The 15932-nt window shown below is 32.2% G+C and overlaps 1 protein-coding gene across 17 annotated transcripts in view; it reads right to left on the minus strand.

Moving 5' to 3' along the window:
• Nucleotides 1–6784: 6784 nt before the first annotated feature.
• Nucleotides 6785–15932, minus strand: part of LOC125057515 (zinc finger protein 358-like) — a 93468-nt gene continuing 84320 nt past the window's right edge. For 14 of the 17 annotated variants that reach the window (XM_047661247.1, XM_047661262.1, XM_047661260.1 and 11 more), the window contains 4 exons: nt 14647–14831; nt 13444–13609; nt 12462–12683; nt 6785–11981 (listed from right to left, as the gene is read on the minus strand). In XM_047661247.1, the coding sequence (XP_047517203.1) occupies nt 11023–11981; nt 12462–12683; nt 13444–13609; nt 14647–14831 (1532 nt within the window). In that variant the 3' untranslated portion in view covers nt 6785–11022. The remainder of the gene's footprint in view (nt 11982–12461; nt 12684–13443; nt 13610–14646; nt 14832–15932) is intronic. The other 3 variants (XM_047661254.1, XM_047661251.1, XM_047661256.1) reach the window with 2 other exon arrangements.

A 15932-nucleotide genomic window follows, 5' to 3' on the forward strand; every position in this document is an offset into this window, starting at 1 on the left:
TTTTAAATTTGTTTTGATTTTCCTTTTAATAATTTTTATTATTACTTTGCAGGTGAAGAAAATTGTAAATACTGTATACTTAATTGAAATTAATAAAAGTATTTACAAAAGAACATTACAAAATTAAAAATAATGACTCTCTATTCCATTTCTGTTCCTATCACGGTTCACAGACTAACGTTATTGTGACTGCTCACGCTATTCTTAACATATTTTAAAGACATTTTCATACATGACATGACATAGACGTAATCCTAGGTGTATTACGAACGATTAAAAAACTAAAAGAATAGTAGTAATGTAGTGGGTGTTTCATGTTGGAGTGAAAACGATTTTTTAAATTTAATAGAAAGGTGAAATGTATAGCTCTTATCTATCTATCTATCTAAATAAAAATGAATTGCAAGATATGTTGTTTAGCGCAAAAATATAATATATAGAATAAATAAAAATGTTCTCTGAGCTGAGTAGTTTTTTATAGAGAAAGAAAAATAAAATTAAGTTTTATTTAGTAAGTACATAGGTTTTTATTCCGTAAAAGCGAACAGTCTCTATGGAGTCGCATAGCAAAACGATCCATATGTTGGTATGTAGATACTAAAAAGGTAGATTAAGTAAAAAATCATATTAAGGCAAAACGAAGTTCGCTAGTAATTGATATAATCTAAATAGATAAAATATAGTAGCAATAAAGGAGCGAAAAGCCAAGTAAGAATAAAAAAAAATCTAAGATTTTGTCAACCGTCGTGTATCATATTTGTGAGTAATTATAACTCGAGACACCTCAGAGAATATACGTCATAAATAATAAACCCATTCTGATACTTTAAACAATAGCTAGAAAAGTTATGAGAAAATATTGCTTTCTAGTCTAATTACTACACTTTGATATCAGGCTTTGCTTATTATACGTATAGATGGTATAAATATGTATTTTTATTAAGTGAATCATCATCATCAATGGCTATATCTCCCCTAGTGGGCCTTAGCCTCCTCAAGCACACCATCGCAATATATACAGTGGTTCCCGCGTACAACTTCGAATCCCTAGTTTCGAGGTCCTTGACAATTTGGCATTCTGATAAACAATAAACCACAAGCTCCCTCCTTATCAGAATGCCAAATCATAAATGAATGCTTCACGACTGATTTGAGCGCGACCGCCGCTGTGTGAGTTCGAAAAGTAAGTGAGTTACAGAATCGCAAGGCAGCTATCGCTTTTAGATTTCGTCTATAGAGTCTGGCTAATGAAAAGCGCGGCAAATTAAAAAAAAAAGTATTTATTTTGTGGATTAAACTTACTTGATACTTGATTTTATTTTATTATTTTTACATTGATAGTACCTAACTGTATTTCTATGAAATTAAATACTATAAAATAATAATAATAATAAAAACTTTATTAATGACTTGGGTTTGCGACAGAAATCATAAATCGCTAGTCCCCACACTAGGGAGGCCCTGTGTTGTGGGTTACTAGAAAACAATTATTTCGTGGTACATGTAAATTATTAGTCTTTTACTATTGATACTTTAAATGACACAACTTTATTCGGAATAATCAAATCCTGCGCAAGAAAGGAAAGTTTTCAAATAATTAAATTATCTTCTTTCATTAGCCAGACTCTAGTAAAATGAAAGAAAACGCCGCATTTTGCTTAATTCTATTTCGTCATAAGCGTGTAGTCTATTTACAAGTAGGTACGCAACACTGTCGTACTGTTTAACGTTTGGCCCACAGGTTCTATTACCACTTATTACTGTATAGTGAAGAAGAAAATGCGAAGGCAGAAATAAGAATGTGATTGGATTCAATCAAGCATAAAAGAGTCGATTTTTTTTAAACATACCACTTAATATGTGCAACTTGGTACAACTTTGACTTGCCGTGTGAGCGACAGAGGTCGCTATAAAAGTCCTTATTTTATACGAAGCTTTGCAACTTCACAATTATAAAACTCGTTCACATCTATGTAAATAAAACAATAATTAAATAATTTAAAAATCCCTTATAGCAAAAACTATTTTCTCACCCGAGCGTGGCAACCACAGATAATTAATAGAAAAAAACAACATTGTCTATGGTCCATTTAGTTTTTCACAAGGCGCGCAGTAATTATAAAAGTTCAATAACTTTTTGCTTGCATCGGTTAGACGTTTAGGTATTTATGTTCGTATCTATGAATAACGGTACGACTTAACAATAGCACGTCAGTTTTTTTTATATAACAGTGGCCAAATGGGAAAGTCTTATCTGGTGATAAGTGATATTGTCGCCCATGGACATTCTCAATACCGGATTGCGAGTGCGTTGCCGGCCTTTAAAGTTGATCTTAAAAACATATTGCAATACAAAATGAACCGTGACGAGGTCATTTCAAATGATAGTTTCGATGGTGATTTCTCTGCGTCCGTATATTTAATTGAAGAATTGAATTTAAGTAAATATTTGTATTGGAAATGGGACGTTTTGAAATTTATAACTTAATTATATGTTGCTCTGAACAACTTTTGTCGATTATTAATTAGTAAACAAATATTGTCATGTTTCATTTTGGCACAATCCTAAAGTATAAAAAATAATATAAATATGTCTTTATTTTTATAAGGCTGGAAAAAGTGAAAAAGATTTAAAAACATTAGTTTTGAGGTAAGGCTATAAAAAGGCAAAGGCAAAAAGGTTTTCAAGCCCCGTCCAAAGGTACAATAGTATAATTTAATAATAAAATAATAGACATAATTTTTCAAAATTTATGTAATATCATCGATTTATTTTCAACACACAAATATACAGTATTTAGAATATTTTTAACGTACATAATAATAATAATTAAAAATGGATAAATAGAAATTTAAACAAATATAAAATGTTTGGTCTCTGTGGCCCCTTTAATGCTGGTAGCATTTCCTCGTTGCGATAATTATTGCTTTTTATTAATTAATTTGTGGTCTACTTCTTTTTTTATGTGTTTGTGTAACTGAACGCCTTCTTTTGGACAATCGAGTCTGTTACAATAACCTTGCGCTGTGAAACCGTGGTACATATTTGCTATAAAACTTTTTGACAAAAAGAAAAGAGCGTACCAATTCTTGAAAGGCCGGCAACGCACTTGCGAGCCTTCTGGCATTGTGAGTGTCCATGGACGGCGGTATCACTTAACATCAGGTGAGCCTCCTGCCCGTTTGCCTCCTATTACATAAAAAAAAAAAACATAATACCATATTTTTACCAATAATAACAAATCTTAAATAAATTATACCATAAGGGTGTAAAGTAAATTAAACGTTTTTTATATAATTAACAGAGAACCGTTAAAATTAATATTAATGTAAATTTAGAATTAATTTAATATTAACCTTAATAAATATTTACCCATAGGGAAAGCATTGTCATATTAGGGTTAAAAACAGCCTGTATCAGGGAAGACGTGGACCTTTACTTCGTACTTCGCTCACTCCAGTGAGCTTCCGTCCTGCCCTTCAAGCGATTGCAACTCCGCGGCGGCCCAAGCCGAGCCCTTTCGTTAGTCGCGAGAAAATTCCAACCCAGATAGGCTTGTCAAAATAGCCCTACCTGAGCCGTCAAGGCCCTTCAGGCAAACAGCGACATTCCATTAAAAAAAGGGACCATAAGGCCTTTAGACCAGTCAGTAGTTAGACTGGTCAAGGATCCTCTGTATAGTTTGGAAGAACTCCTCGACAAAATCATTTGTGTACGAACGTTATTGCATTAACTTAAATCCTCCTTTGTCTCTTTCCTACAAATTTTAATAATACTATAACGAAAAAAGACAGTATGATACGGTGTAATTAGACTGCAGCTTTTAAAATTAGAGAGTAACTACTGAGCAGTTTTGGCTTCAGCGTGCGACTCTCACCCCTGAGGTCGTAGGTCGATCCCCGGCTGTGCACCAATGGACTTTCTTTTAACATTCGCTCGAACGGTGACGGAAAACATCGTTAGGAAACCGACATGTCTTAGACCCAAAAAGTCGACGGCATGTGTCAGGCACTGGAGGCTGATCGCCTACTTGCCTATTAGATTGAAAAATAATTATAAAACACATGCAGATCTGAGAAAATGACAGAGAATCTGAGGCCCTGACCTAAAAACGGTTATAGTGCCACTGATTTTATTTTTTTAATTTACTAAAGTGCGGGAAACTTTAAGGTCAGAAACAGTATATTGAAATATATATAATAAAATACCTGACTTTATGGCAAGAACGTAGATAGTAGTATAACGAAATGTTAATAAGTATTATTAACGTTGGTATAATAAGTACATATAGTAATTCCTAGCAAAAGAATAATCAGTTGACCTTTCCGCCAGGAACGCAAGCGGAACGGGGAAGCAACTCGTATGCGTTATCAATTATTATTATTTATGTTGCAGGTGATCATCAAATTCAGACTTTTGACAAAGATATAGTGTATTAACATTAGTAGAAAGAAAATTATTACATATTATGTTAGCATTGGGATTTTTTTAAATTTATAAATCTTAAATTTCATTTATTTGCCATATACCTATGTATGTTTAGAGCATATTAATTCTTTTTAAATATATGTTTATAAATAAATTCAGCACTATACAAATAAGGTTATTTTCAATATCCAGAGTCAATCAAAATATACTAACAATCAAAGCCATTCAAATTAAATTAAAATAATAAATAGGTATTTTATTTAAATAATATCTATAGCAAAACGTTGCATTTTTACTACTATTCCAGAAACGGTAATTTTAACAGTGTCTATTTTTACCCTGAAACAGTAACATAACTAAATATAAGGCAGCCCCCTATTGTGGAGTGATAAAGAGCCGTCATATCAGATGCAACACGCGAACATACAACAATTTTACATATTAATATGACATTTAGCGATAAAATCCTTTTACGGTAAAAGTAAGAACCGTTGCAATTTGTGTAAACAGTATTTTAATTATAATTAGCTATCCGAGCTATTGCAACTCTATAGCGTGAGGTCATGCCTTCAAAACCTCAATAGATTTTTCTTTCTATGAAAGCATATCACTCTTGTCCAAAGCAAACACTGATAGGAATTCAGCATGTCTTTATGTCAATGGGATGTCAAAAAATCGATATGACGCACTCGAACAGAAGGCTGATCATCTACTTGCCATGTGTCAGTGGGTCACCCAAATGGGGTTAAACCAGGGCTGGGGTTTAGCGCTGGTAGTCAGATTACTCTGGGGTTTACTCCATAAAGAAATGTAAAGTAAAATATGAACTAAAGTAAAATAACATTTAAATTACCTTGTATTGTTAAGTAAAGTTCTTTAATTGTTACTTAGTTTAAAACTATTAATATTTCTATCTTAACTATCTGGCTATTTCATAATTCAAGAACAGATGCAATCTTAATCTATAATATTTATTGTAATGCTATTAGAAGCAAATAGTTTTATATCTAACAACAAACACCAAACAATTATAGTTCAATTACATAATATATTATTAATAATAAATTAAGACTTAAGGTCGTATAAAATGATAGTATACTAATAATAAAGTGATTAAAGAAAATTATCTTCAATCGCGACACGCCTTCAACGCGCCGGCAATTTTGTGATTTCAGATAAACTTAGTTGAAAATGAGACTCGTTATGCCTTTTTATCGTGGACTTTTATCGTAAATTGTATAATTATTAGATTGCAAAAGCTTCCTTCTTAATAAATTCACTTCCATTTGAATTTTAAATAGAGTTTTGTTTGTAGCAGTTGTTTGTTGTTGGTTCTATAAAATTTTGGTAGATTCATCCACTAACCGGTACTCTTTGAAATGAAAGCTACTGCTTTTAAAGTTATGATTATTTTTTATTATCACTGTTGTATTGCATTCTGTACCTCAAACGTAAAAAAATATTTAGTTAACATTTCATTCTCTGCGAACTCTGTGTTCCAATTAATGAATAAACATAAGTGTATAAGTGCCATCTGTTGACATTACTAAAGCTATTCGAAATTTATTTTGTTAAAAGCGCCATCTAGTAATTAATGAAAAGGTTGCTACATTGTTTATTTTGTATGTTATTCATTAGTTTGTTCAGTTGGCAGCAGATGGCGCTAAACAAAATATTTAAATATATGTTTTTATTTATTGAAGGGAGATTTGAAAGTTATGATTTTATAATTAAAAAAATCAATAAATATATGTTTAATTTACAATTATTATCTAAGCTACCACCCAAATTCAGTAAATTACATTTGACTGAATTTGGGTGGTAGCTTAGAGTAGCTTTAAGAGTAGAATGTGTATGTCCACAAAGTACAATAATTACTTAATAGATGTCGCTTATAGAAGTGTATTCAACGCTTATATAATTTAAGTAGTTATCTAAGAAAATTCAGGAGTTTTTCATTGCAAATGAAATTTTTACATATAGACAGTATATAGTGTGTATTAAAACCATGGTCTTGCTGATTTGTCCTAATAATTTAGCTCAATAAAATAAATAAAAAACCTGAATTATTTCGTATTTTAATAGTAGGTTTTGTATTTAGTAGGTAATCCTACTGATAGAATGCACTTTATGGTTGCTTATTATGCAGATATATTGTATGTATTATGTTTTTATTAGTAAGAATAAAATAAAAACGTTTATGGATATGTTGAATTAATATTAGTGTAACGATAACAAAAAAAGGCTGTTTTGTACAGTTTCATAAAGCAGTCACTAAATCATTTCTTTTTTCAATTTCTTTTTGACTGTATTGTATTTTAGCGTGACGTGATTGGGAAAAAATAAACACAATAATATGAATCATGTTTTTATTTTTTAAAATAATTATAGCTAACCGTTTCGGCAATAATAGTTACTATTCTCGGTTTAATGACACATTAAGCATTCCACGTTGTTAAAATAATATTAAATTAATGGGTTAATATTGTTCGAAAGTTTAATTTAAAAATTATTAACGTTATAACACTAAAACTTAACTTTACAGTATGACTATGAGTCGAAGAAAATAATAACTTCTATAAAAAATATAATATTTAAAAAAACACATCGGAGCTTAAAGTAATTATTAGTTAAACATGGCATCGTATTTAACACAAATATTATAAATAACTCTATACAAGAATAAAAACTAAACAAAAGAAGAGTCGTGCAATTTTCCCTACAAAATGGTAGATTTTTCGAAACTGGTATCATTATACCTAAACATCAAGGTAACACGTCACTTCCTAATTTATACACAATTTATTTAATAGCCAAACGTGATTTTGACATCTAAACTAACGCCTAAATACATAGCCGAATTATTTTAATAGGTACAATAATTTTGAATTTTTACAAACGTTTCCATTCTTACACGCCAAAAAGTGTTTAAATTTTGTATATTCACGACATTTAGAAATAAAAAACAAGGACTAGAACACACCGATTGGGATAGCAAAAACACTTGACAAATTTTCCTTTTTAAAATTCAACGCAAATGCCCGTGTGACATTATTGAGTTTAGCGGCTAGTCGCAACGTTGTAGAGAAATAATGCGCTGTTGGATGTGTTTTGACATTTCAAAAATTTCGCCAAAAGATCAAAATAAACATTCACAATACCAACGTTATATTGACGGAATCACAGCTTGGTTCGAAAATATTTTTATCTCAAAATGATCGCAACACTAAAGGGTCATAGCCCATAAAACACCGATACCTATTACATTTAATTACTTTTTTTTGTTTTTTTTTATTTCGTTGTCACTACTCAATGCGGAGTTTACACTCCACATACTAATGGGCCCGTTTATAAAATACTGTCGTGTTTTATAAACGGGCCCACAATCACATTACATTTATTACTATCTTAAGCATAAGAATATATGTATTAACTACTATGTGTTATGAATTGAAAACCTGGTTATCCTGTCTACACTTAACTTACAAATACTTGTATATTTGGCTAAATATTTAAAAATAAGAGACAAACAGAAACTACAAAGCGTAAATCAAAACGATAACAGTCAATAAGGATGATTAATAAAATCAACAGCAATTTATGATTTAAAAACTTAACAAAAACATTGTTTTAGCGTTGCATTTTGTTCTTAACGGAAACAATGCAACACGTTTAACAACATTAAATAACATTAAAATAAAAAATGTAATGTAATCGCAAGTTGGACGCGAGTTTTGTCTGTTATGATTGAAATATAACTTTTATATTAATTCTTTGAAATTCCTCATTGCTTAATTAATTGTATATTATAAAATCATTATACGGCGTTACCTAAACTTTTAGCTGTGATCGAGTCGAGATTCTATACAATTGTTCTTTTTAAATATGGTTTTGATCTTTATTCATAACAGACGGTAAATTTATTCTTCATATGAGACAACAGAACTGCTTCATTTTCCGTGAGATTTTAATTTGTATTAATTGTCAAAATGTCGATTTTAAAGCAGTTTTATGAAAATATAACGTCTTAAAGTCTAGTAACAAAATGTAAAAATATTAATCGTATTAAGCCAATAAAATTAAAAATGTCGCGACCATTTCTCAATAAAAACGAACCAACAGCGCATTTGTAAAAACAATACGGAAATACTATCTTCCATATTTTGTATCAACATAATCCAGTACTATTGTAACTAATTCAAAGGAAGGGAAAAATGCGAATTCGGAAATGGAATCGCATTTTTCCATTCTCTTGACAGCAAGCGATATTGATCGCGATATACTGTAATTAGGCTTATTTATTGTACAGCTTAACTATGGAATTTTATCGTAAAATAAATGTAGAAAAAATTTCACATTTTTCACAATTTTTTTTTCAACATTAAAAAATTTAATTGTCAAAAACTTAAACATAACTCGGTCAGACATGATCTGTTATAACTATTCCGTTTCGATGATCACAGAAATTATATTTGAGCCTGCGTCCTTGCCTTTATCTATAGTTATTGTATTTTTGCCGTCTAAAAAAATCTTTAAAAATTTGTGTATTTCGAAAATATATTATTTTTTACAAATATCGTTCGACAAAGACGCAAGCTCAAAGCTTTAGATTTGAACACTTTTCTGGAAACGTAACTTGCTCTAAATATCTAATTTAGGATTCCTGATCCGTGCTTCATTAGTTTTGTACAACTCACACTCGTGAGTACTAATGCATGTTTAATTATAACTTTAAAAATACCAAACGTCCATAAATTTTTCCTTCTACTAAGATCTAAATTTAAAACAATACAATTTATACAATATTCATAGGAACTTCTTTTGTTGTTATATTAAATTTATTTATATATTAAAATTTATTGAGGATTTTTTTTACATAAATAGCGATCCGTTCGTTAACGGATAAGTCAGTCGAAAATTTTCAATGTATTATTTGTATAACGTTTCCTATTTGATTCATCGTCGGATATCCTGCTCTTATACATGTCCTTAACACTCCAAATGATAAGTATAATTCGCCGAAAAGTTTTGTGTATCTAAATGAAATACATAATTGGAAATCAGTTATTAAATCAAATAGTTAATAACCAAAATTCACCATATAAACAAGAAACGATTTGGGCTATTGCATTGTTTTTCATTTTTACATTGATACAGTGACAGTTTGAATTACACATTAATTCACATTAATTATGTAATCACTGCCTTATACCAATATTAATTCAAGAATGAAATAATTACGTACATTAAATCAGTTTACTTACCTTACCTAGTACGATTATAAGTAGAATAATACGATGTATAATTGTAAATACGTATAGTCGTATGTATAATTATACAAACGCCCTTAATTATAATACATGATGATAATATTAAAAGAATATTCGGCAACACTTGACATTCTTGTTGTAAATTCCAAACTCATTGCCATTTCGGATATCTCCCAAAACGGAATGATTTTGGAATTTCGTTGTAAACTATAAATCTATTGTTGCAACTGGAAAGCTGCTGAAAGCAAAATGCTTCGGTGATCTGTAAAGATCGTGTGGGCTATTGTTTATTTAAAAATATGAATATATAAAATAAAAGTGTATGTTCGGGCTTAATCTGTATCCATGAAAGGATGTCTCATGTCAAGACTTGTCAAAGTAGTGTTAACATATTCCATATATTGTGTACGTCCTGTAGACTCATTTCAGTGAAAAATTACTATTTTTCAACTCCGAAATAAAGAAAAATACGGCAGTCTTGTAAAACATAATTCATATGTACATCTATACAAATTAAAGTGTAAATAAAGGTTACATTAAAATAATAATTAATATAAAATAAAGTATTCTTTTAGATTATAAACAGAAGCATCAACATTATGCATATATACAATTAATCTAATATGGCATTAAAAAATAAAATTAACTCTTAGCAATTGATAAAAGATTTAAGAAAAACAATTTTGAAAACAATATTGTGCGATAATTCTTGACTAGCATAAGATGTGTTATTGCGAAAATATGAAATAAAAAATTAGATTAATATTTGAAACTAGAAATAGATGGAAATATTGCAACGGATATTGCGACTCGCTAAATGCGAAAGAACGTGCTCTGTTTTGGCACATAACCTTTGTACCTAATCAGCTAAGCAATAAAGCTAAAATAAAATATACTATTAAAATAAACAACATTAACCAATAAATAAATTTTGAATTGCACTGATTTCGTCATTTATCCTCTACATCTAATTACTTGCTTGGGCGAGTTTTTGTTCCATTTTGTTCATACTTTTTATTTAGGTACATTTACTTTTATATGTACACAATAATCCTTTAAACATTCTCTATATACACCAGTAGTCTATCTAAATTTATTTAATATTAATCACTGTTTCAATTTTACTCAACTAATTTATAGTTAGATAATTTTGCACCCAAAAACAATTTATAATCAATTGCAAAAAACAAATCACCAACCAGAGGCGATTTCACGCTCCGTCCAAAAAAACCGTTCAAAAATATACGAAAAATCTTAAAATTTTCCATTAGATTACTTATTTTAGCGACGAGAAATCGCATCGGATTAGTAATAGCTGAAATTTCACGGTTGAGGGTTTTGTTGTAGGTGGACAGCTTGCTGCGCGGCTTGTTGTGCTGCTTGTGCGGCGTGTGCCGCTTGAACGGCTTGGGCTTGCATGTGATGTTGTTGGACTGCTTGTTGTGCTGCCTGAGCCGCCTGAGCTGCTTGGGCCGCTTGAGCGACTTGTGCCGCTTGGGCCGCCTGGGCGACTTGAGCGGCTTGTGCAGCCTGCGCAGCTTGTTGAGCAGCTTGGACTGGAGACGGTAAATTGAAGCCTAACATCCTCGGATCATGTAATCGTAACGCTTGTTCAAATCTTTGTTCTCGCGCGATTCGGAACGCTTCTACCAATTCAGGGGAAAGCTGTCCACTAACTTCGTTTGGTTGAGGAAACCCTCCATTATGTCGTAAAGGACTAGGGTTCTCATTGTTATGGCCTGCAGCGGCCTGAGTCACAGCCAGTCTTAGTGCTTCAGCTTGCGATCGAAGCAATGCTTCAGCCTGTTGTATACGTATTGCGGCTTCAGTCGGTGCGGGTGGAGGTTCTGGTGTTTGAGCTGGCGGTTCTCTAGCCAATTGCTGTCGCATTGCTGTTACCAAATTAGCTGCAGCAACTTGAACAGCATTAGACCCTTCACCAGGCTGTGCCATCATATTTGCTGCGGCAGCTGCTATTGCAGCTACTCTCTCATCACCATACGCCTGATGGCCGTTGTTTGACCGTAGGAGATCTGATAGTTTGTTCACAGCCGCACCGGCTTCGGAGCCAGCGGAAGAAGATAGTCGGCCATTTGATGATGAGTCTGAATGGGCTGGTGATGGTGGTGCCAAATTAAGTAAGCCAGAAGCACCTGCCGATGCTGATACGGCCGCTAGGATGTCTCTTTCTCGCCGTTCGGCTGCAGCCCTTGAAAGCACGTACTGAGCGGCAAACTGGTGTTTCGGTTCCATTCTCATATGCTCCATGTGGGAGAGGAGACCTGAAATTTTTTGTGTTTGCAATGAATATGTGTACTTAGAAACTAATCTTTCCTAAAGGATGATGTCATAACAATCTATTTGATGGACTTTGTCAATCTAGGTTTATTATCTATTTTATTTATCGCGTATTTTGTACGATGTAAGTTATTTAATTATTTTTCCATGTAATGTAAACATCTTATCAGTTGTATGCTATTTTATTTGATAAAACCAAAGCACAAGTAGATATATTTAATGATGCAATGGAAAATTTTGAATTAAGTATTTTATTAGATAGATGGGTTTTTATTTGTACTTAAGAATATTCTTAAATGATATTAATTTGGCATGATTGAAATATATTGTTATTCAGGATTTTTTTTATTATTTATTAGGTGAGCTTTCTACATTCTGTTTGCTTCTCGTTAAAATGTATCACGGTCAATCCAGCAGGTTATAGCTAAACCTCCATAATGGCGATATCAAAAATCTAAACTTACCACTTTCATGGGTGAATACGGCCTGACAAACAGAACAGGGCCACATTCGAAGACCACTAGTCAATTGTGTTTCCGGGTGACAGGCGAGGTGCTTCCGCAGCGATCCTTCATTGACGTAATGTTTTCCACACACGGGACACGGATGGTTTGCAGTCCGCCGCTTCGCTATATAAGGATCAATAGGTTTAGCTTGCGCTGGGTACGGTGATGTGGCAGGTGGGCCTACCATAACACCAGGACAGGAGAGGTTAGTGGGTTAGGAGGGAGAAAGAGAAAACAAACCAGTTAATCTCTATGTTAAACCATTTGACGGGACGACTGCGGTTCGTAAAACTTAAGTGACTTTCTTTATATATAGTTTAATTGTTGATTCAAAGCTTTACAGAAACGCAGTCGTCAAACTTACTCTAATAAATAAACAATAAAACAATCGACGAAGAATGTTGAAATCTTCAGCTATAAGATAAACAAAACATGTTATGACAACGAACGGTACGCCATCCGAAGAATCGTCTAAAACAAGAAATGTTTGCAAAACATCCAACCCCTCTAATAAAGACGAAACAATAACAGAGATGCTACAAATGGCGTGCCTCTTATACTAAAACTAATTATCTATGGGAACGATACGTTTCTGGTGTGATTTTTAGCCAACACCCCTCATGGCTTTGTGCCAGTTGGAAGCTTTTTCGTATCATTGTAAAACGGTAACCATATATTTTATTCAAGACAGTAAAAGAATAGATAGCGATTTAACAAACTTCCAGCGGCTCAACTTACAAGCTAATAAATCTCTTCCGTGGGAGCGAAGTTAAACATTCTAAATTCAAATTCTAAAAATTGACATTCGCTTCTAAATTCAAGTTTTATTTCACTCGACGAAAGAGATCGCTTATTCTAACTTAATTAACAAGAAATGTAATCTATGGTCATAAATGACATTCCTTCTGGCGCGGAATAAAAATGGCGTCCAGAAACTTACTGGCAACGCCGCTTGCGTTGGGGTCCTTGTGTGTGTTCTTCATGTGTTCTACTAGGGCTTCGCCCCCGAATACCACTTTTTGGCATATGGGGCATGGGGTGGCTGTAGCGCCTCCTATCATGAGCGCCGCATGTTGCTGCAAAACACCAAGGTGCAGCTGAAGCTCCTGTTCCACCGGGATGGCGTGGGCATAGTGGAAAGATTAGCAACATCGCAATAACAAATAAATACAGTCGAAATTGAATTTTGAAATTAGAATAATGCATAAATTAAATATAACTGCCAAAGGGAATTTTGTATTAAGAACGAGAATTTTGTGAAAATAAATTAGCCAATCATGATAACGTTGAAAGAAAATAATTTAAATAAAAACGATATTAGCTAAAAATAGCATATGCCTAACAATTGTACAAATACATTGTAATTTATATTTTATGATAAACACTGGAATTTATTTTATTAATTCTTATAAATAATATTAAATTCTTAAATTAATATAAACGTGTTCCAATCGTTGTACTCTGTCGTCTATGGCTGTAGAAATATCAATCTGTTTGCTTACTTTAAATACACTTTTTGAAACTGGAATGAAAATGTATCAATGGCTATTTGCCCTGAAAACTGCTGCATAATACATATGCACTAATAAAGGTCTTGAAAGAATAGGAATCAAACTATAAATATCACTAGCCAATGCTCGCAACTTTGTTTAATTAAATATATCCTAAAAAGTAGCCAAAATTTGTCCCTACTGTCGTTAACGACTGATTGGTTTAACCAAGAATAATATCATAAATGTTACAAAATTACATTGCCTGTGGGCAAACTCCCAGTTAGATTGTTGGTTTGACGTATTTCTCTTTTTGAACATGTCCTGTGATATTTTGAGTATTTTTGAAGTTATACTTCTTTTGGCGCGATAGGGAATAATGATGAAAGTAAATTTTTACGATGCGCGCGCTCACCGTCACAAACAACCGACACCCTGAAGTCAGCTATAGTCAACATTTTAGTTTTTCCTATTGTTGGTGTCGTTTTTTCTGCAAACGTAGATTTTTATCTTGTTACGCCAAAGGAGTATAACTTCCAACGCTTGTACATAAGTACACACGTTTTTTTTTAATTTTATAACAGGAAAATCCTCATTATAATTTAAAATTATTGTTTTGTAGATTAATCGAGTTTAATTTTAACTAGACTTACCTTGGCTGTATGCGTTCGGAGGCTACTTTCCGTAGCGAACCCTTTTCCGCAGATATTACAATGGAACGGCCTATTTTTGGCTCTTTCCACTTGGGCATCGTGATTCCTAAGGTGCTGTTGAAGATTTGATAGCTGGATGAAGGCGCGGCCACAGTCTGGCAGGTGGCATTTGTATGGTCTTTCACCTGAAGACAAAATCATAACTTAAATATATGTTGATAAATGTCAAAAAGTTATGAAAAACAAACGTTTGCCGGGTCAGCTAGACCCGGCAAACGTTTGTTTTGCCATGTATATTATTTTTAGGATTTTTTTTTAGTTCAATAAAAATAACTATCTACAATAATAAAAAATAGGGGTTGATAGAAGAGGGGCTAAAATTAGGGGTTGTATGTATTTTTGTATGTTATATCATAAAAAATAAAAACAAAACAAATTGGGGTGGACTTATCCCTTATCACTTAAAGGTTTGAAACATAGATAGTAACCAATTTTCAGCCTTATTGAATATGCATAAAAAAAATTATAAGAATCGGTCGAGCCGTTTCGGAGGAGTATGGGAACAAACATTGTGACACGAGAATTTTATATATTAGAAGATATAAAATTCATTAGTTCATGAAGGGGCCGATATATTACAGAGTAGGTACAAAAATACATAGAAAGTGTTTCCTCAATAACTTTGTAAATATATAGTCAAAAATCATGCAGTTATTAATTTGTTTCCTTAATCAATGTCAATCACGTATTTTCTATTAAAAATTAAAAAAAAATAATTTTGGTTGTGTATATGTAAACCGCTAATAATATTTAAGAGGTAAATGGCAAGAAAGCTACAAGGCGGTGATTGTGGGTCATAGATAATACCGATACTTATAATATTAATTAAAAGTAAAGATTGATTGATTGTGCAGTAAAAACTAGACGAGACCACTTTGGTCTAGATTATACTTTGATGGATTAATTATATATAAACTGCTTAATAAGATATAATACTTTAAACTGCGTTTAATAATCACAATTTGACAGCGGCGGAGTTGCTTGTCTATTCTTCTTCCCCTCTCTTTTCACTTGATTTGGGAAGTGATATGTAAATTTATATTCATTTTTGGAAATTAAATTTTAATAAAATAATTTAAAAAAAAGGGATTATCAATTTAGTAATAGCTGTGTATCTAGTCTGTTTCATGTCATCTAATTTTGGCCTTATAGAGTTTGGTCGTGAGTGATGACGCAGTACCTACTCTTTTTTCTAAGTATGTTTTAGAAAATAATTTGTACAGTAA

The sequence above is a fragment of the Pieris napi genome, chromosome 16 (genome assembly GCF_905475465.1).
Source record: "Pieris napi chromosome 16, ilPieNapi1.2, whole genome shotgun sequence".
Taxonomy (NCBI): Eukaryota; Metazoa; Arthropoda; class Insecta; order Lepidoptera; family Pieridae; genus Pieris; species Pieris napi.